General features: G+C 50.2%; 1 protein-coding gene across 1 annotated transcript in view; it reads left to right on the top strand.

Moving 5' to 3' along the window:
* The first annotated feature begins 10,345 nt into the window (after nt 1-10,345).
* RBP1 (retinol binding protein 1) overlaps nt 10,346-23,278 on the top strand; it is a 24,302-nt gene continuing 11,369 nt past the window's right edge. The window contains 5 exon segments of the mRNA XM_059391032.1: nt 10,346-10,606; nt 10,608-10,710; nt 11,239-11,417; nt 17,388-17,503; nt 19,153-19,198. Coding sequence (XP_059247015.1) covers nt 10,361-10,606; nt 10,608-10,710; nt 11,239-11,417; nt 17,388-17,503; nt 19,153-19,198 — 690 coding nt within the window. The 5' untranslated portion in view covers nt 10,346-10,360.

Below are 23,278 nucleotides of genomic sequence, written 5' to 3'. Positions count from 1 at the left end.
GGCTTTCCTCCAGTTCCCTGGTTTTGCATGTGTCACTCCCAAGAGTGACACGATCAGGCAAATCCCTACTCATCCTTCTAAACTTTGGCCTTATGCTCAACCGCCAGCATGCCCCAGAAGCACTCAGTACAAGCCTCTAATCGCTACACTGTCTCCCCTTGATCGTATTTTCATCAGAGTGGAGACCTCAGCATCTAGCCCAGTTCTAGGCACCTGCCAGGTTCCCAGGAAGTGTTTGCTGAAAGGACCCATTAACGCGCAGCTTTGACACTTGCCCTAGTTCTTCTGGTGAGGATCCACTGGGCTCATGTTCTGAGGTGTGCAGCCCCTGACCAGGGGCTGTGAGGAACATGGAAGGAATTTAAGACCCAGTCTCTGGCTCCAGATTATCGACAGGCTCACTGGGAGAGCCCAAACAGGCATAGGAAGTGTGTGCACATGAGAAAGAGCTCTGTCCACCTGAGCAGTGTGGACAAAACTACATGACTAGGAGAGCCCAGAATCTCTCAGAATCCAGGAGAAGGGAAGAAGGAGATTATTTGTGCCAGGAAACCTAGGGGAATAAGGCTGGGCTGGGAGAGTTTAGGAGACAAAGCCACCAGTGCCACAGAAGGAAGATGACATGGGTCAACTGGACTGCAGGGGGAAAGGGTACAGATGGGGCGGAAAAGACATTAAGACATTGAGGTCAGATGGTCAAAGGCCTCAGATGACAAAGAAGAGAAGGAAACTAGAATTTATTGAAGAAGTATGTTCTCGAATCCTTAAAATTACACTACAAGGTGATGGCTCAGAGACATCAAGTGACTTGCCCAAGATCACACAGCTAGGAAATGGTGAGCCCAGGATTCAAGAGCAGTCTGACTCTAAAATCCAGGTGTGTTATTGCACTGGATTCTGTCAGTCCAGGGTCAGTGGGCAGGGCAGACCACAAAAGAAGCTCACAGATGAGAAGGGTCTTCACAAAGATTATTATGATACAATTTGGAATGGGTTTTTTGTCCCTAAATCAATGAGCTCCTGGCCTATTTCTTCTCCTTTTGGAAGCACAGATCTTCCACCAGTTCCTAAAAAGCCTATTTACCCTCCAGTGCTTCTGAGGGGACAGGCGCTAGATGGAAGCCTTGAGGCCAGCCCTGAGGTGATTGGGGATCTTGGCCTGCCCGCCCCACCCCGTCATCCTTCCCTGGGAGGCCACCTCTCCCTTGCCCTGCTCTATATTGCTCTCTAGGCCGCCCTCAGAGGGCCGGTCATGTGGTTCCTGGAAATCGATGTGTGTTTGACTAGCTGCCTCCCTTCCATCCCTCATTGTATAATTCTGCCCCAAGAACACAAAAACTTTGGTCTGGCAAGATTTGTTCTTTTTAAATCTGGCCAGAGCCTCACTAAGGTGCATTAATCTTTAACTGTTTATAGATTTTTTTTCTGCTTTCATTTCACATGGGAATTCAAGTTCTGCTTCCATATTGATGATGACTTAAGGAGACGTATTTTCTCTCTGGGATTTTCCTCTGAGGGTTTATCTAGCAGATCCAGCAGGCCAAGGCCCCCATAGATCTTTGCCTCATTCGGGAAACAGTAGCTGGTTAAGACTTCGGCTTTGGGTCAAACAGAGCGAGACATGCATTCAGTCCCCAGCCCTGACATCCAACCACATGACTTCAAGCAAATCACAGAACCTCTCTAAAGCTCATTTTCTTCTGAAAACCGAGACCCAGTGGAGTTATATCCTGCCCAGGGTGCTATAATCAGCACAAAGTGCATAACAGTCCTAACAATTACTTCTGAAAGCCCTCAGCTCTGCGAGGACTCATCTCCTAACCCACCCCTCCTACCCCTTGCTCTTTTCTCTCTCCCTTCTTCTTCCAAGGGCATCTGCTTGCTCCTTCTCTGTCCACTAAGTCAACCTGTCGGGGCCGCCTCCAAACCTCCCCTTCACCTAGCACCTCTGATCAGCTTGTGAGAAGACCCAGGGTAAAGTTCACAAAACCACCATCTTCCTTAAAAAGGCAGGGAAGGGGGAAAAGTTATAAATGTATAGAGTTCACTTTTTTTTTTTTTTTTCAAATTCATTAGGGCCCAAAATATTTTAAGCCTTATCATCCAAAGTCAAAACACAAAATAAATCTCCTGTTTAAGTTTCAACCTCCAAAGTACCTCAAGACTGTGCAGGAAAAGTGATAAACAAACAAGAAACCTGGGCTTCCTGGATCAAAGCAAATGCATGTAGGTTAAGAATCAGCCAGTGTGGGTGGGGAACCAAGGTAGCTCAGTTGGTTAAGCGTCTGCCTTCAGCTCAGGTCATGATCCCAGAATCCTGGGATGGAGTCCCATATCAGGCTCCCTGCTCAGTGGGAAGCCTGCTTCTCCTTCTCCCTCTGCCTGCTCCTCTGCCTACTTCTCTGTCAAAAAAATAAATAAAATCTTAAAAAAAAAGAAAAAAAAAGAATCAGCCAATACTTCGTCTTCTATCTGAAATGGCAGTGGCTGCTCCTAGCTGCCCACCTTCTTGAATAACCTGCCCCCACCTCCCACTTCAGTCCTTTTATAGGCCTGTCCCAAGGGAGGTATGCTGGCTGGCTAGCAGTAGGCAGATAAATTATACTGACCCCTTTCTCACCTTTTAATGACTCTGGTATAACCTAATTGCTAATGCCATCTCACTTAGAATTCCTTTAGTATAATTTCTGATCAAAAAACCCCACATCACCATCATGACTCAGCAAAGCATGGAATCATGACATCTCCAGTCTTTATGTGTACCATATTGCTCCTCAGATGAAATGGCCATTTAAAGACTGAAATCAGACTAAAGATCAGAGAGGACCTCTTCTCATTTCCTACCAGCTACGCCACTGTACAAGATGCTATCTTCCAGCTGAACCAATGTCCTGGAAGTTGTCCCGTCGGGTGGCTGTAACTTCACCACAATACTCCTGGTCCTACCGTCTGGGTTGGGCCTCCACTCCAGAAGGTCTCCACCCCTGGAGAGGGCCATCAGGTCCAGGGACCTCCAGCACAATCACCACCCCGGCACAGCCTTGGAACTTCCACCAGTTACAGGTGATCGTCCCGCTCCCACATCACAACAGTCACACAGCAATCACAACATTCCACAGGATCCAGGCTTCACATTGCAAGAGGCATTCTCCTTGCAAATAGATGTCTAAGGGGCCAGAGCATGGAAAAGTTGGGACCTAGATATCTTTGTAGAAAGGAAGGAAGACTGCAGAGCTGGTCTGGAGTGATAAAGTCGAAGGTGCTTTGTTCATGAAACCACCACAACCCACAAGATCTCCCCATTGCTCATCCTGGCTCTGCTTGCTGGACCACCTCCTCACTGTAGGCAAAACCCTTGCCAGTCTTCCTCTTCTCTACCACCCTTTCCAAGGTGTTCTCGCCATCTGGCAGCAAGCCAGGGGAGCTGTCCTACCACCCTGCAGCTGGAATAGCAGGAAGGCACAGGATAGTGACCCCCCTCGCTAAAACTGGGCCTTACCATCACTCCGTGGGAAGCCTCCCAAGATGGCGGACGTCTCTGACTGCCCATAGGGCCCCTGCCATCTTTCCAGACCCTGGGAGACCCTGCTCTCCTTGGGGCCCTGAGCTTCATACACCGTTTCTGGTAGCATGTTACACGGAGCCGTCACTCCCATGAGGTAACATGCAGGAGGAGTAAGGACTGCAGATGGGCTTTACAAACACAATTTAATAAAACAAACCCAGAAGTCCCATCTGTGCTCAGCAGTTCACCCTAGTCTGATGGTCACTCACAGGACACAGGGGATCGCCTGGGTCTTTTACAGTACTGACCCAAATAAGGAAAGGACTGCTCAGTCTGTGGCATCGAAACCCTCCCCAAAAGCAAAGGCAAACTGCTCTGAGATACACTTTTTCAACCAGCAAAAAACCAAGCTTTTGACCACACAATCCATTAGTGAGGAAACAGACACTTCCACATGTCGATGCTGGAGAAATGTTTCGAGCTCAGGGAGGAAATCTAGCAACATCTAGCAAGAGCACTTCAAGAATTTGTCCTTTGCCACAGCAATCCCACCTCTCAGAATCTATCCCAAAGACACACTCACAAAAATAGAAAAAGACTTAACCTGTTCATAGCAGCACTCTTTGTTGCAGCAAAAGACTGGGAACAACCATGAGCAGGGGATGGGTTCCAGACGCTGTGGCTCGACCATACGATGGAGCACTGTGCCATCAGAGAAGGGAAGGAGGAAGCTCTCCCTTTAATACCGTGATTGATTTTAAGTTTAAAAAAAAAAAAAAAAAAGGATAGAGGCATCTTGGTGACGCAGTCAGCTAAATTTCCATTTCTTGTTTCTGCTCATGTCATGATCTCAGGGTCCTGAGATAGATCCCCACGTCAGGCTCTGTGCTTAGGGTGGAGTCTGCTTGTCCTTCTCCCTCTGCTCCTCCCCAGCTCTCTTTCTGTCTCTCAAATAAATAAATAAATACAATCTATTAAAAAAAAGATATAATAAGCCACTGTTTATCTAAGAAAGGGAAAGCATGACTACATAATATATTTATGTTTATATTTTTTTAAAAAATTTTAAAGCAGGCTCCATACCCAGCACAGAGCCCAGTGTGAGCTTGAACTCACCACCCTGAGATCAAGATCTGAGCCGAGATCAAGAGTCAGATGCTCAACTGACTGAACCTCCCAGACGCCCTGATAGTTATAGTTTTAAATGAGAAGATCAGCCATGAAAAAAAGATATATACTGACCAATGGCAATGTATGAAACTTGTTTGGATCTTTATTCAAACAGACTTAAAAAATATATGAAATAAGTGAACACTTTCTGGATATTTGATGATATTAAGGAATTGTATTATTGGTTTTTAGTTGTGATAATGGTGTTGTGTGATGGTTTTTAGTGAGAATATCTTTTATTTTTTTTTTATTTATTTTTTTTTTAAAGATTTTATTTATTTATTTGACAGAGAGAAATCACAAGTAGATGGAGAGGCAGGCAGAGAGAGAGAGGAGGAAGCAGGCTCCCTGCTGAGCAGAGAGCCCGATGTGGGACTCGATCCCAGGACCCTGAGATCATGACCTGAGCCAAAGGCAGCGGCTTAACCCACTGAGCCACCCAGGCGCCCCGAGAATATCTTTTAGAGATTCTTCTCAAAATGCTTTCAAATGAAATGAAATGGACATATGTGGTCTTTGCTTCAAAATAATTTTGAAAATGGGACGGGGGGCAGGTGGGAATATAGATGAAACAGGATTAGCCACGGGCTAATAATTGTTGAAGCTGGTGGTGAATCCACAGGAGTTCCATATACAATTCTCTCTATGTTTCTGTACATTTAAAATTGTCCGCAACGAGGGACGCCTGGGTGGCTCAGTTGGTTAAGCGGCTGCCTTCGGCTCGGGTCATGATCCCGGCGTCCTGGGATGGAGTCCCACATTGGGCTCCTTGCTTGGCAGGGAGCCTGCTTCTCCCTCTGCCTCTAGCCTGTCCCTCTGTCTGCCTGTGCTTGTGCTCTGTATCTCTCTCTCTAACAAATAAATAAAAATCTTTAAAAAAAAAAATTGTCCGCAACGAAACAGCTAGGAAAGCAAAAAAGAGTAAGAGAGAAGGAAGGGAAGGGGAGGGTAAGAAGAGAAGGAAAGGGTTAGGAAGGGTAGAAAAGACCTCCCATGGAGTGTGTGTCCCAATCTGCAGAAACAATTATCATGTGTCCATGAAAGGTGACTGACCAACTCTGCAGAGGCATTTCCTGGACAGAACTAAATCCCCAGACAAACCCCACGAAGTGGGTGGAAGAGTTTGCAGCTTGTAGACACAGTGTGTCATCTGCATATTCATGAATGCATCAAAGAAGAGCATCCTCAGTGGACCCTGTTGCCCCTCAGCCCCCGAGGCCTCTTGACAATGCCTCTCACTCCTCAACACAGCCGACACAGGAAGGCAGCTTTGCTGGGCCCCTTTCATCCCTTCAGACATTAACCTCACAGATGGCACCGCGACAGCTCAGGGATCGGAGCGGGGTCGTTCTCCATAAAATAACTCCAGAAACATATTTGAACACAGGAAAGGGAATATTTTTTTACAAGTCACCAAAATAAAATGAGCCCTTTAGAAGAGAAGCAGAGGTGTGATGTCAGATGAGGAAGGTTTTCTTTATAAGCATGAGGGAGGAGTATGTGGCTGTCGGGCCCATGCTGGGACACTCAAGTCCCTGGGTGCGGGAGCCCTGCAAAGAGGGTGGGGATGAGGCTGGAAGGCACACTCTGCCCCAGCTTCTTGCAAGGAGCATCTTTTGGGGGATGCTCAGAGCCTCAGAGTCTGTTCCTTGGGCTCTCTGCTCCAACCCCTTCGCCCCAAGGAAGCTCTGCTGCCCCGACAACTGGGGACATCCGGCAAGCAGCTTGACCTCTCTGTGATGAAGGGACAGGACTGTCCACCATGCAGGGCGATTATAAGGATCGTGGGCAATCGATGAATCACTTCATGGAGATGGCTCCCTGAGCTCTAATTTATCCCCATGGAGCAGACTGATCCACTGAAGAATGAAAGGCACATTTGTTCCCTAGCTCCTCCAAGCTCTCCTCTCCCACAGCTCACCCTGGGGGCCTTTGGCTAGCTCCTGTTGAAATGCCAATTGAATATTACCCCCACCTTAAAAGACCACCAGAGACGTGAGTCAAAGCCAATCAGCAAGGGTCGTTTATTGCAGGTTCGAACCTGGACCTCTGCAGCACTCGGCGCTCATTGCCGATAACGCCGAGAGGTCCGGAGCTGGGTCGGTGCAGGATTTTTATAGACAGATACAAACAAGTTTCGGGTGGGGCTGAGCTGATTGATTGATAGTTTGAACACAATTGGGAGTCTCCTGGTGGAATGTTACATTCCTGCTATCAAGCATCCCTGTTAATGAGATTTAGGTTTAGAAGTATTTACTTTTCCTTCTACCTCCACCTCCTTCGGTTTTTCATGGAGGGGAGGGTGACATTAGGGCTATTGATAAGGTAACTTCTTTGTTGTAAATCTCAAGGACATTTGCAAACCAGGGGAGACTCCTACCTTGCAGGACTGTGATCTCTGCAAGTTAACTATTTATCGTTTTATGGCAGTCAGGGGTGCCTGAGGAATGCTACACGTATGGAGGGGAGCGGGTGAAGGGGGGGGTGCAAGGCGCCAGCTTTTGCTTTGTCCTCAGCCAGCCTCCTGCTCCTTCACTGTCCTCCCTCCTTCCACCCCAGGATTGCTCACTCTGCCAATCAGCACCACTGTATACACACACAGCTCCTAGGTAGTTCCCCACTGCCTGCTTCTTCTCTGTGCTCCTGGCGGCTCTTTGGGATAGCTCCTGGATCTCCACTGCTATTCTTTAAAGCTAGGGAATGAAGCAAGCCCAATCAGGATTTGTTGAGTGCTTACATCTCTCTCCCTTTCAGTTATTAAGAAGTCTGCTCCTTCCTCAGTACTCTTTTGTTCCCCTCTCCCCTTCCCTTACCTCCTCCTCACCAGTCAGATCCAGGCTGTTATTAAGATCCAGCTGGAGCCTCACTTCCTCCAGGAAGCCCTCACTGATTTCCAGCCACACAGATCCTCCACTTTTCTTCATACACCCTTCTCTGTTACTCTCTTTGCTTTATACATCCCAAGTGATAGCACCCCAGACAAAAAGAAACTCTGAAACATACTGAATAATGGATTAAATCAAGCAGGACAGAGAGGGCTAAGGAAGGATAACCATGATGATACCTAATGATACACTCACAGGGCACTTCTCCCCTCAACTCATTGGATTGACCTTAAGGCCCCAGAAGGGGGCACAGGCCAGCACTCTCTCTCCCTTCCCTTTTCTTCACTCAGTAGTCTCCACTGGCTCAAACAGCAGTGTGTCTGGAGTATACTCTGTGTCAGGCCCCTCTTCATCCATTGTCTCCTTTGCTTCTCACTTCCTTAAAAGGTAGGTAGTCAGAGTGTCCCCATTTTACAGATGTCAGAACTGAGGCACAGCAATGATAAGTCACTTCCCCCAAGATCACTCAGCTAGACAGTAAAACATTCAACTTCAAACCAAGCATTATGTCTCTAAACCCTGCCCTCACCATTGGCCCCCAGCTTCAAGGGACAGCACAGCCAGCAGGAGTCATACTTGGGAGATCCCTCTGGCGAGGAGACCCAGAAGGGCAAGAGTCTACCAACCCACTGGGGGACAAATGCAGCACAGGCTGAACTAACAGCCAGCCAGCTAGCTCCAAAGAGTGAGGTCAGATGAGTGGGAAATGTACGAAGTGGCCAGATGTTGGTCTTTGGGATGCACAGGGGAGGACCAGACAGGTGAGGAGGACATGCCTCTCTGCCTAGAGCATGGAGGGATCGCAGTGGGCATGGCAGAGAGCCAGAACGGACTGGGACCCTGCTGTGGGCCAGGTGCTCTGCTGGGCGTTTGGCATAAGCCATCTCAGGAGACTCAGCACAAAGAGAGAAAGTTGGGGAGCATGAGAAATCCAGCTGTCTGAGCTGGATGACTCAGGGGAGCAGGAAGAAGAGTTTAGACTAGCTTGGAGTGACCAAGAAATGGCCAGTTGACTATTTAAGACTTTGGCTGATTCTCTGTTCTGGTGAGTTCAGCAGACAAGGAAACCCAGGGCCATGGCTATCCCTGAGTGATGCCACAGAGAACCTAGTCCATGCTGGGACCCACCCATCCACTGGACTGAGCCACAGGGACTCCTTCCTGCCCCTTCAGGTGGGGCAGGGCTGGGATAAGTTGCCCTAGCTGTCCCCCTGAGACAGACCCTGAGCTAGTAGGGAGGGACACAGAACCAGGGTCTGTGCGAACAACTGATGGCCTGAGCACCCCAGAGCCAGGTGAGAAAGAGAAGGGGAACTGGCCAAATAGGGGTTCAGCTGTCTAGAGCAGTGATTCTCAGCCAGGGCTGATTTCGCACCCCTCTCTCAGGCATTCGACAATATCTGGAGACATGCTTATGGGAGGTGCCGAGAGGGATCTAGTGGGAAGAAGCCAAGAATGCTGCTAGATGTCCTTCAGTCCATAGGACAGCCCCCCCCCCAAAAGAGAATTCTGTGGCCCCCAAATGGGCAACAGAAACATGGTTGAGAAACTCTGGTGGAGAGCAAGCTGGGTGAGAGGGACTTAAATCCAAGCTTTCCCCAGAACAGAGCTGCCCCTACCCTATAAAGAAGAGGCATCCTCTGACTCAGCAGTCTGCAGTGTGAGGACTAACATGAGCCCCAGGCTGGAGGTGGAGGAGGGGGCCAAGCGGGAAACTATGGCAGTGCCAGGGGATGAAGAGAAAGTACCTGCTGTCACCTAGGCTTTGATTTGTGCAAAAAGCAATTTATAAGAGATAGTTCATCTTTAATAAAGGGTCAAAGAGTCAATCCACCTGATTATGTCATCTCCTTACTGACAAAGGCAGAGGTTTGAAAGTACTGTGATATACCCACCGGTGGGAAAGGAAATGTGATCAAAGATTTTCATTGTGGAACTGTTTCTAACAGCAGACGATTGGAAACAACACAAATGTCCATCAGTGCTGGACAAGCTAGAGAAACAATGGAATGCCCTGCCAAAGAACGACATTTTCTATGTACAGAAATAGGAAGGTCTCCAGAATGTATTTAGTGAAAAAAGAAACTGCAGAATACTGGAGTACTGCACGGCCATTGGATGAAAGGGAAGGAGAAAAAAATCTGCGGTGTATTGATCATTGCTTACATTTGTATAAAGCAGGGGATCTCAAACTTAACCGTGCCTCAGAACCACCACCCAGAGGGCCTTTTATTTTTATTTTTTCTGAAAGATTTCATTCATTCATTTGACAGAGAGAGATCTCAAGTAGGCAGAGAGGCAGGCAGAGACAGAGGGGAAAGCAGGCTTCCCGCTGAGTGGAGAGCCAATGCGGGCCTCGATCCCAGGACCCTGCGATCATGACCAGAGCCGAGGGCAGAGGCTTAACCCACTGAGCCACCCAGGTGCCCCCTAGAAGGCCTTTTAAACCATAGCTACTTCATCAACATCATCATTAACTTTGCTTTTATTTGGGGGAGAGATGTGGAAAGTACCCACTTTCTTATCCAAGTGCAACCGCCCCGCTTTCCTGACCCTGGCCGCCCACCAGCCCGATTGGGCCACCAGCACGGGCGAGGGACTTCAGACAAAGGCCAGTTAAGTGGCCTCTTTCCTAATCACTCCAGCAAACGCCAGGAGACTCTTTCTTAACCCTCAAGTGGCTGTTATATGTGAGAAGTTCAAGGCATTGGAAGGAATCCCGCGGGAACCATAGAGTTGGGCCAGTAAAGCCTCTCCTCCATCCCCATCTCCTTCTTTGGGAGGCGACCTGAAGTACTGAATGAAGGTGGCCTCGGGCCAAGAACAAACCTGGCCCTCCAACAACCTCCGTCCCCGCCCCCACGAAGGGGGAGGAGCGACGGCTGCAAGGGAGCCTCCCCCGGGCTTTGTGAGCGCCTGGAATCCAGCTGTCGCCGCCCCTCAGAGCCCCCTGCACCCCAAGGGCGCACATTTCCGGGCCGCCCACCACCCGGATCGCGTCCGGAGCCGCTGTGCCCGCAGAGCCCAGAGCTGCTCCTCTCCGCTCCGTGACCGACCCGCCCCAGTAGCGCCCTGAAATGCCGGTCGACTTCACCGGGTACTGGAAGATGCTGGCCAACGAGAATTTCGAGGAGTACTTGCGCGCGCTCGGTAAGCAGCTGCCGGGAGCACTCGGCCCGGGGCGACCCGACCAGACCCTCGGGGACCAGCGGTGGGCTCTCTAGAGCCCTCCAGGGCCCGCGGCCCGCCTGCTTCCGCCGGGACCGGCCTCTGCTTCGTGCGCGGGGCAGCGAAAAGGGTTTGGGCCGCCAGGGCTCCAGCTGGGAGGGTGGGTGTTGTTAGAGCTAATTAGTGGTAAACATCTGATAGCTGACTCTAGACGTGAATAACTTCATTAGGAAAGCTGGGTTTAGTTTGCTAGTTTTTGTTTTCAAAGGGTCAGCATAAGGGCAGAAAACTTTGTTGCAAAAAAAAAAAAAAAAAAAAAAAAAAAGAAGAAAGAAAGAAAAAAAGAGGCCCAGAACTGGCTGCTCTCTAAGACAGCGCTAAGCGTGCGGGGAACCCCAAAGGTCCTTCTCCTGGGGAGGAGCTGGCTCCTGGGGCCCCTGCTACCCTGGGACAGTTCTCAGAATCTTCCTGCCAACTCTCTGCCTCTCTCTTCCCCGGCACCCCCTGCAGATGTCAATGTGGCCTTGCGCAAAATTGCCAACTTGCTGAAGCCAGACAAAGAGATCGTGCAGGATGGCGACCACATGATCATTCGAACGCTGAGCACTTTCAGGAACTATATCATGGACTTCCAGGTTGGGAAGGAGTTTGAGGAGGATCTGACGGGCATAGATGACCGCAAGTGCATGGTGAGGATTTGCATATGCCTGGGCATCTCCCGCCCAGGGAGCCTGCCCAAAGGCTGGGCTACTTCATCTGGGAGGGGAGCCAGGGCCCTTATGTTTTAGGGACTAGGGATCTTCACACTGCCAGCCCACAAAGTTGACAGCGCAGACTCATCAAGCATAGGACTCTGTCCAAACAGGAGAGTAATGGTTATGAAAGCCGCAGTTTGTTGAGTCTCTCTTGTGTCCAGGCACTGAGCCAGGTGTTTTCTTTATATATTTGACTTCACCTAATCCTCACAACAATCTGTGAGGGGGGTTGAGTATGCCCATTTTACAGATGAGGAAACAGTTTCAAAGAGATGAGTAACATGCTCAGAATAGCAAAGCCAGGGAGGAGCTGGGCTGGAATTCCCCACAGTCTGTGCCTCTGTTGGCCTCTGGCTGTACTGTGTGGCCTGAGGGAGGAAGGAAAGAAGAAACACAGGGAACTCTTTTCAAGTGTAAAACTTTCCCTATGATCCAGCATGAAGCCACTCTAGGAAGCAGGGGACATCATGATCCCCTGGAAGCTTCTGATCTGCCCCACCTCATCCCCAAACCGAGACCTAGCTGTCCCCTTCCTCGCCCTGTCCTCCACTGCTGGCTGAGCTTCCTTTGAACTTTGCAGCCAGCCCCTACTAGTGGGTCAGTGCCACTGCAGCCCAGACCAGAGGAAGCCTTGGTGCAGGAGTGGGAGGGAAAGGAGCAGCACATCCCCCAGGGTGGGAAGCTGATGACCTGGAGACCCCAATTAGCGTTTCCACAGCAAACTCTGGAAGGCCAGCCTCAAGTCTCCATCAACATTCTTGGGTCACTGAGAGGTCAGGGTGCTCCCGGAATCCCTTTCCCAGTCTTGGGTCCCAAGCTAGAATATGCTCATCCCCAGGCAGCTGCCTTGCTTATTGAGGAGATACTCCCCCTCCTTCTCCCCTTCCCTCTGGCCATTTACTGAAGGTCTGTTGTGTGTCCTACACTGTGCCTGTTATTTTACACACCGCCCAGTGAGGGAGAGATTCGTGACCCCATAATATGCAATGGTCAAGGCTCTGAGAGGGGAAGAGATTTGCAAGAGATGGGATTTGAACCTTTGGAATGGAAGCCCACCCTCCTGTCCTCTGCCAGGCACCTCTCACTGGTCACCTCTGCAGAAACCAAGTGGTAGAGGTTTGCTGGGACTGTGGCTAAAGAGGTGCCAGTGTGTGAGGATAAGGAGCCCCAGGCCTGGACTCCTCATCCCCCTTTATTAATTCATCTGACAGTAGTCAGGAGTCAGTGTCTGAGTCTGCTGTTTGGAATGATGGCAGAAGAGGGGGTAGCCAGCAGGGAGCATCTTTGGAGAGGCCAATATTATTGTATGAACATGTCAGCTTGTAACTTTAAAGGACCTAAGGCCCCTGAATCCCCAGAGGGGCTCCCAGAGGGAAAGGAGACCAGGAGACAGCATCCGCCTTGGCAAGGTGGGGCTCTGCCTTTCAGATCACTGCCCAACATCTTCTCCCTGGCTGGCTGCATGAAACTGTGCTGTAAGAAAACTCCTTGTCCACAAAGCTGTGGGACTTTGTGGGACTCTTAGGGGACTCACAGAGCGCATCAGACATCTCAATCCGTTCTGGGTCACTGCAGTCTCCGGAATGTGCTGGCTTGTACTTATTTGGCTAATCGTCTTTCATCTTGCACTCCCTGCGTCATCCTATAATGTGCGAAACATTCATTGATCACCTAGTAATACTAGCTGGGGCTCATCAAGGGTTGACTATGCACCATGTCCTGCTACCATTTTATTTCAGCTCACTATCCATAGAACTGTTTTCAACCCCATTTTACAGATAAGAAAACTGGGGCAGGATTTCTCGCTGTGAAACGTTGGGGAGGTTAAGTGAGTGGCAGAGGGAGGATTTACATTCTGTCTGTCAGCTCCAGAGTCCCTGCCGTTAACCGCCGCCCCGTACCTACCAGGCTAATCGCTGCACTGGGCACAGGGAGACCCAGGGAGATGTTGCAATCCCCGGTGTCCAGGAACTCACCGTTTTGGTGGTGGAGACAGACACACAAACTGTCAGAACACAGTGCGATCGGGGGTGACAAAGGGAAGTACCCAGATGAGGAGATCCCAGAAGGACTTTTGGAAGAGATGACTTTGACACAAGACAAAAGGAGTGGAGGGGGGGGGTGTTCAGACACAAAGGAAGGGGCACATGGCTACCTTCTTTTCTCAGCCCAGCAGAAGGACATTAGGACAATCCAGGTGACCAGATCAGAGAGCCCAGCTGCTGGCCAAACCAGGTGGGATTGTAGGATTCATGGTCACCTTTGTGGTCGCAGGACTGAGGACAGCCCTCTCTCAATTATACAGGCACTTAACTTATCTTGCTGTTGCTGTTGGGGGATTGGACAGTTCCTCTGCTCCAGCCTGCCCATGCAGAGAAGCCCTTCTTCTCTGGGCTGCCAACTGGATGGAGGCCTACAGGGAAGAGCATGGCCAGCAGTGAGTGTAGGATAAAGAATTACAGCTACTGTCCTGCTCGAGGCTTGCAAAGTCTGAGGAGCCGCCTGCCAAGGGACCACATTGGCTGAGGTCTCTAGGGCCCGTGTGTGTCTGGGGCAAGGCACCAGTTCGCCAAAGTGAACTTTCACCACGGCCCCTTCTGCTCCACATGCTCTGTACCCACCAGCCAGGAGCAGTGACCAGGAGGAGACCAATCTGTACTCAGCACCAGGTTGGCTTCATTCTAAGCTTCCTTCCCAGAACATGACAAGGGTCTCATTTCTCACCTAAGGTCATGCGTTCATGTTTTCAGCCCTTTCTTGGTCCCACAAACATGTCATGGTGCTTATACTGTCTTTGCAGCCTCTGTGTTACTGAGATGAATTGCACAGGATTCCTGACCTCCTGGAGCTCAGTGCAGGGAGGAGGCCAGTCACAGGGTGACTGCTGTGTGGATGGGGGCAGGACAGCCAGAGGAGGACCCCGTACCGGGTCTGGGAGGTCAGGGAACTTTCCCACAGGAAGTAGTCTGAACTGTGGCTTAAAGGATAGGCAGGAAACAGCCAGGCAAACAGAAAGGGACAGAAGGAAGGCCAAGGCCAAGGCCAAGAGAACCGCAGTAGGTAAATGCAGTTTCAGACCTGTCCCACCCCAGGCTCTGGGCTCAGCAGACCCAGGGGCACCTCAGGCCATTTTCTTCAGTGATGGAGACACAGTGGGCTGAGGAGCACAGTGTGAAGGGGTGAGGAAGCAGCAGTCATCGAAGTTGTCCAACTGAGGGGGGCCTTGAAAGCCCACCAAGAATTAGGAGAGATGTAGAGAAGGGAAAAGAGTGTTCCAGGCCAAGGGAACCATAGGCGCAAAGGCCCAGCAGTCGGAAAAGGCCTGGTTGGGAGAGGATTTCGGAGGTGAGGGGGGCAGTCCACAAAGACTGGAGTGCAGGGTGTGGCTGGGGAAGATAGGAGTGATGAGAACCCGTTAGGGAGCCTAGATGCAGCTCCACTGACTGCAGGGACCTCTTGCCAGGAGCCATGCAGTCACACTGACATCCTTCCCCGAAGGGCCCAGGGGCTTGCTGGCTCAGTGACCTCTGATTCTGCCTCCTTATGTGGGAACATTATCTGTGCTCTAGGACTGCAGCCAAGGGGTGAAATCTGGCCTGCAGATGTGTTTTGTTTGGCCTGTACAATGTTTGAAAAATTTCAGAGCCAGTTGCCAATCATTGCCAAAGATTGTGAGCTTTCATATTTCTGGCCATTCTTACCAACAAAATCAAGATTGCTGAAAACACCAGGTGCCCATTTCTTCCACCCTGGTTGCTGTGTGAAGCCCCGGGACACTGTCACATTGTCCCCTTTAGATGGGATGTTCTCTTGCTTACCCAACCCCATTACCTGAAGTCGGGGATCAAGCAGCCAGATGTCTTTGTTTGCCCTGTGGGTTCCTTAGAGCTGCGGTTCCCTAAGCAGAGACCAGCAGCAGGAGAAGCAGCAGCACAAGAACTAGGTAGAGACACAGATTCTCCTGCCACAGCCCTGGCCTCCTGAATCAGACCCTCAGGGAGTGGGGCCAGAGGTCTTGGGTTCAGTAAGTGCGTCCCACGGCTCTGATGCTGCTAAAGCTTGAGAACCGTGGCTCTGAAGGAAGGAAGCATCTCTGTGTGCCTGAATCTCCATAGACAGTGGGACAACTAGAATGTCAGCTGCAGAGGACCATGTGCCACTGGCTGGTTGGGTCCAGCCATCTGAGCCCTGTGCACATTGTCATCTGTGCCCAGAGCCACTGGGAATGGCTCTCCAGTCTCTATCCAGGCGGAGGTCTGGAGGACGTGGGTCTGTGTGGCCAGGGATCACTCAGCTCACATTTCCCGGTCTGTTCTAGTAAGGTTTGACCTGCAAGCAGCAGGGGCTATCATTGTGGTGGAGATGTGTAAAGGTGTGGCTTTGCTCTCCGCTGCCTCCTGCATGCCTTTATCCACGAAGAGGAAACCTCAGGACGGGTTTGAAACCAGTATCATGTATGAAATCTAGCCCATGGTGCTTTGGCAGGGTGGGGGAGCTTGAATGAGGAAGATGCTCCTCAACTTCAGATATTGTCCCTGCTCCTGGGCCAGGGAATCCCTTGGGATGAGGAATGATGGAGTTCTTTGTTTTCAGCGCTTCCAGCAGGAGCTGCGTTTGTGGTGGAAGGCAGCCTCAGTCAGGAATCCCAGCCATGAGCCCCACTCCACACAGTGGTGGCAGAAGGGCCATTTGTCATCCCACCATGGACACTGGGTCAGCATGTCCCTGAAGGGGGCACCTTTGTTCATGTGCGAGCCTGGTCCCTCCTCCCCGGGCTGCAGCTTCTCCTTCATATCCAGCTATGAACTCAGGATGACCCCTTCCGCAGAGCCTCCCTTCCGCTTTCCCAGCCCTCCGCCCCTCTGTTGCTTTCTTTGTTTTTATTGTAAAAGGAAAGAAAGAATTCAAATAGCCCAGGAGACTCTGGACTGCAAAGGAAAGCCCCCCCCCCTTGGCCTCATTCCCACTCCCCAGAGGTTATCACTGCTACTGTTTCTATGGATCTGCTGGAAATCTTCCTCGAATATAGAAGCTGTCTATTGAACAATTTTTTTTTTTTTAAAGGAGAGGAAGAAATCCACTCCTTGACGCATTGTTTTCTCACTCATGCTACTTCTTGTGCACCTTTCCATATCAGTGTTTGTAGGTCTCCTGAATTCTCTCTCTTTTAACCGTGTATTTCCTTCCCTTCCCACCCTGACTTCCTTCCTTCCATCCGCCCATCCGTGCCCCACCCCACCATGCATCCATCTAATTATAGATGGTAATGCATGAAATCCACCAAATTGCTGTTAACACTTTGGTTTTAACTCTTGCCAGCTTTTTGATCCTGTTCTTGACTCATTAATGGATTTTTTTTTCTGGTTCATATTTAAAAAAAAAAACAAACAACAAAAACATGATGCGGGTGGCAGAATTGACTCCCTGGGCCACCGAGCTGTGAGTGCCCTCAGATTTGGGAGCCTCCTGAGGGCCGCAGGTCAGGCCCCCAGCTCTCAGCTGGGTCTTTTCCAAAATGGAAACACGGAGTCTCTTTCAAGTCTTAGCTAAAGTTCCCCGACCTTTGAAATTGGTGTCAGCAGCATGCTTTTGAGGATTACAAAAAGAAGAATTAAAGCAACCCATATAAAATGCACAAAGTAGCTTTCAAGAATCACATCGTTGTGTTAGGTTTTGTTTTTTGTTAAGCAGGAACAAAGGAAAATAACATGCTCTAATTCCTTACCAAGCATCAGGCCTGCACCAAGTGATTTTAACAATTTGCCTCTTTTGACCTCCACAACAAATGCTGTTTTGTAAGTGTCCTTGTGCCCATTTTGCAGATGAAACTCTAAGGCTCAGAGAGGTCGGGCCACCCAGCCAGCTGGTGGCAGAGGAAGGACTCTAACTGGTCTGTTTCTGAAGTTTTCTATTACAAGGTCTCCCCTGGAGCTCTGCAGAGGGCCAGCACCTCAGTTCCCTGTTGTGAGCCCAGCGCCGCCCGGAGGCGAGCACAGAGTACTGACGAGGCCTGCTGTGTGGTGAGGAGTTCTGCCATGAGAGTCTGGGTTTGAATCCTCCCCGCTGACCCAACTGACAGTGACTTTAAATGATTGGATACACTGCTTCTGTCCTCCCATCTGTGAAACGGGCATAGTGATTGCTGCTCTGTCTGTCTCTCAAGGCAGATGCTGAGGACTATAGAGATGGTTCAGGGGACAGTGTCTTGTGAAGCCACGACACTGTGTGTGAAAAGGGACCAAAACCCTTCTGATGCCCTAGACTGGGGGCAAAGTAATCACTCACAATGGCCAGGTGGCAGTTGGGGCAGCTATTGCTGTTTGTTTTTCTGGCCAACATAGCTCCCCACCCACCCACCGAAGCACCTCCTGTTTTGTTGGGAGTTACACCCTCACTCACACTCACCTTGTGGGGTCAGGAGGAGCTGCCAGTCACGTACACTCTCTCTTGTAGGATGAGACCTGACACCAGGATGATGACAGTGTCCCATGACCTGTCACATGACTGTACATGTGACCTAATCTCACCCTTTCCTGGGGTTTAATGTAGGGACCCTGGCAGAGAGCTGTGTTCTAGTCCCCTGAAGTTCATCAGCTGGCAAGATGTTAAGTGCCATGCCATCGCCCATAGCTGCCTGGAGAAATCCAGCAGAAGGGAAAGAGAAGGAGACCAGCAGAAAAGCAGAAATGAGCGAGAGAGAAACTGCGATGCTGGGGGTATGCTGGAGCCCCTGCCACTGGCTCATCTCCAGGGCTTCCCATGTACTTGAGCCAGCCAGGGCATTCCTTTTCCTTTGCCTTCAGCTGTTCAAACTGCTTTCACTTGCATCTAAAACATTTTCAGATCTTCAGAGTCCACAGAATGTGGTTAAGAACCACATCAATAGCCAGAGCCATAGTTCCCAAATTTGAGCTGCCCACCCCTCTAGGTTTCCAATTCCGAAGGTCTGGAGTGGACCCAAGAACGGGTTTTTCTATTGAGTTTTCAGATGATGCTGACGCTGCTGGTTCAAAGACCATGCTTTTGATAACTACTAAGAAAGAAAAATGAGGAAGTGGGCTGGCCTGTGCCCAGGATTCTGTGATGTGCTGGTCATGACTCAGAGTAGTAAGCCCATCCTGGAGCTCTGGGTGCCTGGTTCTGGGGGGCCGAATGAGAGCAGAGAGATGCAGTCCAGTCCCTGTGGATGGAGTCTTCTTGGGGATGCCAAAATCGCAGCAGCCCACAGTGGTCTGCAACGGAGCTTTAAGTAGATGACACCAATGGTGTGTGCATTGTGCCCAGCAGGCGCCAATAGTGTGTGGGCAAGTATGGGGTTATGACGAAACACTGAGGAGCTCTGGCTTTGAGGTGAACCTGGATTTGAGTCTTGGGTCCAGCTTCCAGCTGTGTTTCCTCATCTGTAAAAATGAGCCGGGGTAGCAGCACGGATGGGATTGGTGTGAAAATTCAGTGTGGTGGTGAATTGTATCCTTTTTCTATTTCTGTGTAACAAACCACTCCAAAACTTAGTGCTCCCACACTCCAAGCAATAGCAGTGGTTTATTTTGTTCATGAATCTGAAATCTGGACAGAGCGTAAAGAGGGTGGCTGGTCCTCCTAGCTGGAGGAACCCCATTCCCTATGGCCCTTCATACTCACTGTCTCCTGGCTGCCTGTACTTCCTCAGGTCTTGGTTGCTGGTCCCAGGAATGACAGGGTCAAGAGAACAAGGCGTAAGTAAGGGTGGGACACTGTTGGGATCTCCCTAGCTTCTGAAGTCATATAGCCATATTTTTCTGTATTCTCTTGGTTGAGGCAGTCACAGGGCCTAGAACCAGAAGAAGTGAGTGGGTGGGAAACCCCTTCTGCCCTCCTCTCCAGCCCTCTGGAGGCTGTGAGCTGAGGGCTCTCTTCCGGGCCCCTTTGCCCCATGGAAGGCTTCTCTGGTAACCGGCCCCTGCAACTCAGGTCCAGCTGCTGACCTTTCACTTGGGCTTGGGGGTTTATTCATATTTGACTTAGAGTTGATCAAAAACTCTGACAACAAGTGCTGTGCTTGGTTCACAAGAGCTTCCTCCCTGGGAAGCATTTTTGTAGCTATCTCTATTTTACAGATTGAGTTGTGCTGGAACGTGCGTGTGTGTGTGTGCGCACACACACATACACACACTCCACCCCTCATCCTCCAAACAGGAACCCCAGGGCTCTGTCACGCTGACTGAAATTCCAACATTAGAGCACATTTCTTTTGGTTAAATATCCCAAGACTTTTCTAGGTGTTTCCTTTTTTATTTTTTTTTAAGATCTTATTTATTTATTTGTCAGAGAGAAAGAGAGCAGAAGCAGAGGGAGAAGCCGGCTCCCAGCTGAGCAAGGGGCCCGATGCAGGACTCGATCCCAGGATCGAGTGGGACCGTGACCTGATCTGAAGGCAGACGCTTACCCGACTGAGCCACCCCGGCATCCCTAGGTGTTTCCTTTAATAAGCAAATACCTTAGAATGCTAGTTGTCTTTGATACGGTGGTATTAATGAGTCTGTCCTTCCTTGCCCCTGCCCCCCTTCTTTCCTGGCCTGAGGGTCCAAGAACAGCAGAGGAATTCTGGGGAAGAGCTGTATAAACCAGGTGGACATGGAAGGTGTGAGGGCAGGAGTAAAGGAGAAGCCAGGCCGCAAAACCCACCTTGACCAGCCTTAACAACGCAAGTGGCTCTGCCTTCAGAAAATGAGGGGGGAGAAATCCCGTATGGCAGTGCACACTGAGTCAGAAAAGTCTTCTTGCTCTTTGGCTCAGATATCCCACTTCTGTGATTATATTCCAGGAAAATCATTCAAAAGAGAATTAAAAAAAAGCTGCATCTGTTTTTACGAAGATATTTGTTTGTACCAGCCCACACAGAAGCACAAGCCACCCTCCGGGGGCTTCCAAGTGGGAGGCTCTGCCCTAGCACTTTACATGTATGATATAAATCCCCAATAATCCTGGAGAAGAGGTGCTACTCTCATTTTACAGAGGGGACCCTCAGGTCCCACCCAGGGTCACACTGCTGGTTAACCATAGCCCTGGGATTCAACTTCACATCTCTCTGACCCCTGACCCTGTGTGGTTGACAGAGCTGGCTGCCTCCTGCCCATGTGGCTAAGTGCCACATAACCACAGGTGGCCAGAGTGACTGTGGCTTTTTAATTCCGTAGACCACTGCGTAGCCCCATAAATGATCACTGTGAAGATAAATGAAAAGTGTTTATGGGCAACCCATTAACAAGTTCCATGGATTCTGCTTCTTAGCCTCTCTTTCCCTTCCCCCATCCCCACAGCTCTGAATGTCTCACGCTGGTAACAATAATAACAATAATAATACCCCCCCCCCCCCCCTTCCCGCTTCCTCCTGTGCACCAGGCTCAGCACTTTCTATGAATTATTTCTCCCATCCACCATCCTCAGTACTTCCGCCCACCCTTCACATTCTAAAAAGGGAATCTGATGAGCTCATTCCCTAGCCAAACCCCCAGGGCTCCCCACCACTGACATGCCAAGTCCTGAGGGGGCTTGTGCTTTCCAGGACATGGCCGTGGTTGTCTCTGCACCTCCACTCCCGGGCTCACTCCTTATCTTCGCCCCTCCCCACCACTACCACATGCAGATGCCTTCGCTTGCCTTTCTTCTTTCATCTCTCCACTCACTTGAGATAAGTCCCCTGCTAAATAAATACCATTGGTCAAGACCAGCTCAACTGTCCACCAATGTTGTCCTAACCCCCCATCCCACCTCATCCTTTCCTTTTGCTTCACTGCCCCGCTCTGCAGCTGTTGTCCCCAGGGCACCTGGGATACTTGTTCATACATTTGAGATGCTAGATGGGGGGGGGGGGCATACTTTGCGTGTCCAGTGCCTAGAGGCTCCAGTGTGTTTGTCAAATGGGTGTTAAGTAAAAATAGCAGGACCTCAAACAATGTAAATGGTAGATCTTATCACTGCAGAATCCATTTGCCATTTAACAATAATGCTTATTGGGTGTTTCCCATGTGCGAGGGATTCTAGGCCCTTTCCATAAACAGATCCTTTCAATCCTCACAATTTTTTAAGGAAAATGCCCGAATTCTTCCTATATTGTACGTGAAATGAATGAAAGGTGGAACAGGTGTCACCACTGGTGATACCTGATGAGGTAGCTGGTGGAGCCTGCTTTGGGATCCTGGCAGTCTGACCAGATTGTTACCAGAAAGGGGCGGGGTCCTTGTTATGTTCACAGTCCCAGCTCTGGAAGAATTTCTCTGGGAGGCTTTTGAAATCTCCAGTGCAGTGACCCCAGTGAAGTAGTGCTGTCATGGGATGGAACTGTTGGGCCGAGGAGCGGGGTCTGCTCTGGCTCTCATTCTCCCCCATGGTGGAGGCTGGCCATGGCTGGATGCCCTCTGAGGCAGGCCAGAGAGGTGGGGCTGAGTCATAACTGGTTTAGCTCTGGAGCCAGACTGTTGTCTTTGGAGTCCCATCTATGCCACCTACAAACTGGGTGGCCTTAAGTGAGTTATTTCACCTCTCCTTGCCTTGACTTGTCTGTGAAATTGGGGATAATTATAAAATCAGGAGTACCTACTACTTCATAGTGAGGGTTAGAGGCAGGAAAGCCTGCGATGGTCTAGTCCAAGAGTAGGAGCCAAGGGCAGGGCCCTCTCCACAGCCAGAGGGAACATGCCACAGTTCCACAGTCCCACAGTCCCATATGATCCCTAAGACCTTCTCCGGCCCCATTTCTCTCCTCGCCATCTAGAACGCTGGCCTCACAGGGCCTTGACACTTGTTTGATGAACACATTGGAGCCCTCTGTGGTAGGCACTGTACATGCAAATTGTGGGCTCCCCTATCTAGCATATCAAATGCAAGGCCAGCCGCAGCTCACTGAAGTATTTTCTGTTTCTAGCACTGAAATAGGTCCTTGCAGCCCCTTGTGTCATTTTGTCCCCATGGTTCTTGCTCTGGGGCAGGGCTCACTGGCCCCGCTGTGCAGGTGAGAACATGATGGCTCAGAAGGTGGAGTACAGTGCTCAGGGTCTCCCTGCTGGAAAGAAGCCGGAGTGGATTGGGGCTCAGGTCTGGATCTCTCCAAGGCTGTCACACAGTCCCTTGGTGGGGCCAGCTCCAGCCCCATAGCCTCCCAGTCACTGTTTGGCAGCAAAAGCATCCATGGCTGCAAGCTTATGTGGGAACAGTGGGCAGGCGGTAGATCTGGAGTTGGACCGAAGTGGGTTGAAACCATGACTCATACTCTTCCTAGCTTGTGTGACCCTGGGCGTGATGACTAAGTTCTCCAGGACTCAGAAGCACACAATGGCTAACACGTTTCTCAAGGCTAATCTACAAAAGAATAAACAGCTACATTGCCTGGGATATTTTGTCTACAAAAAAAAATCTGATCATTGCCCGAAAAATTGTAAGACTGCCCTAGAATGTTTTCTGCTGTTTGTTCATTCATTCATTGGTAATATGCATTTTCTCCGCATAGATACCCAGGTGGGGTTGGTATCCTGCAGTGAATAAAAAGATCCCTGACCCCAAAGAGCTCTCGGTTCAGAGACCCTGACCTGCTGGCGACTCCTCCTTGGTTACTAAGCTAGCATCTCTTATCTTGTGGGAGCCGCTTGTTTCTGTTTGCCTTGAAGGATAAAAAGTAGAAGAAGAAAAAAAGGAAAAGAAAGATAAAAAGAAGGAACCAGAGGCTCTTGTGAAAAGGATGAGGCTTTGGTGGACTCTGCCCTGCAAAGCCCCTCCGAGCTCTCTGGGGCAGGATGGCTCCTCCCTTACTCCCCACCCCC

Source organism: Mustela nigripes, chromosome 2 (genome assembly GCF_022355385.1).
Source record: "Mustela nigripes isolate SB6536 chromosome 2, MUSNIG.SB6536, whole genome shotgun sequence".
NCBI lineage: Eukaryota > Metazoa > Chordata > Mammalia > Carnivora > Mustelidae > Mustela > Mustela nigripes.
Note: the sequence above shows the minus strand (reverse complement) of the source record. Positions and strands in the feature narration are given on the sequence as shown.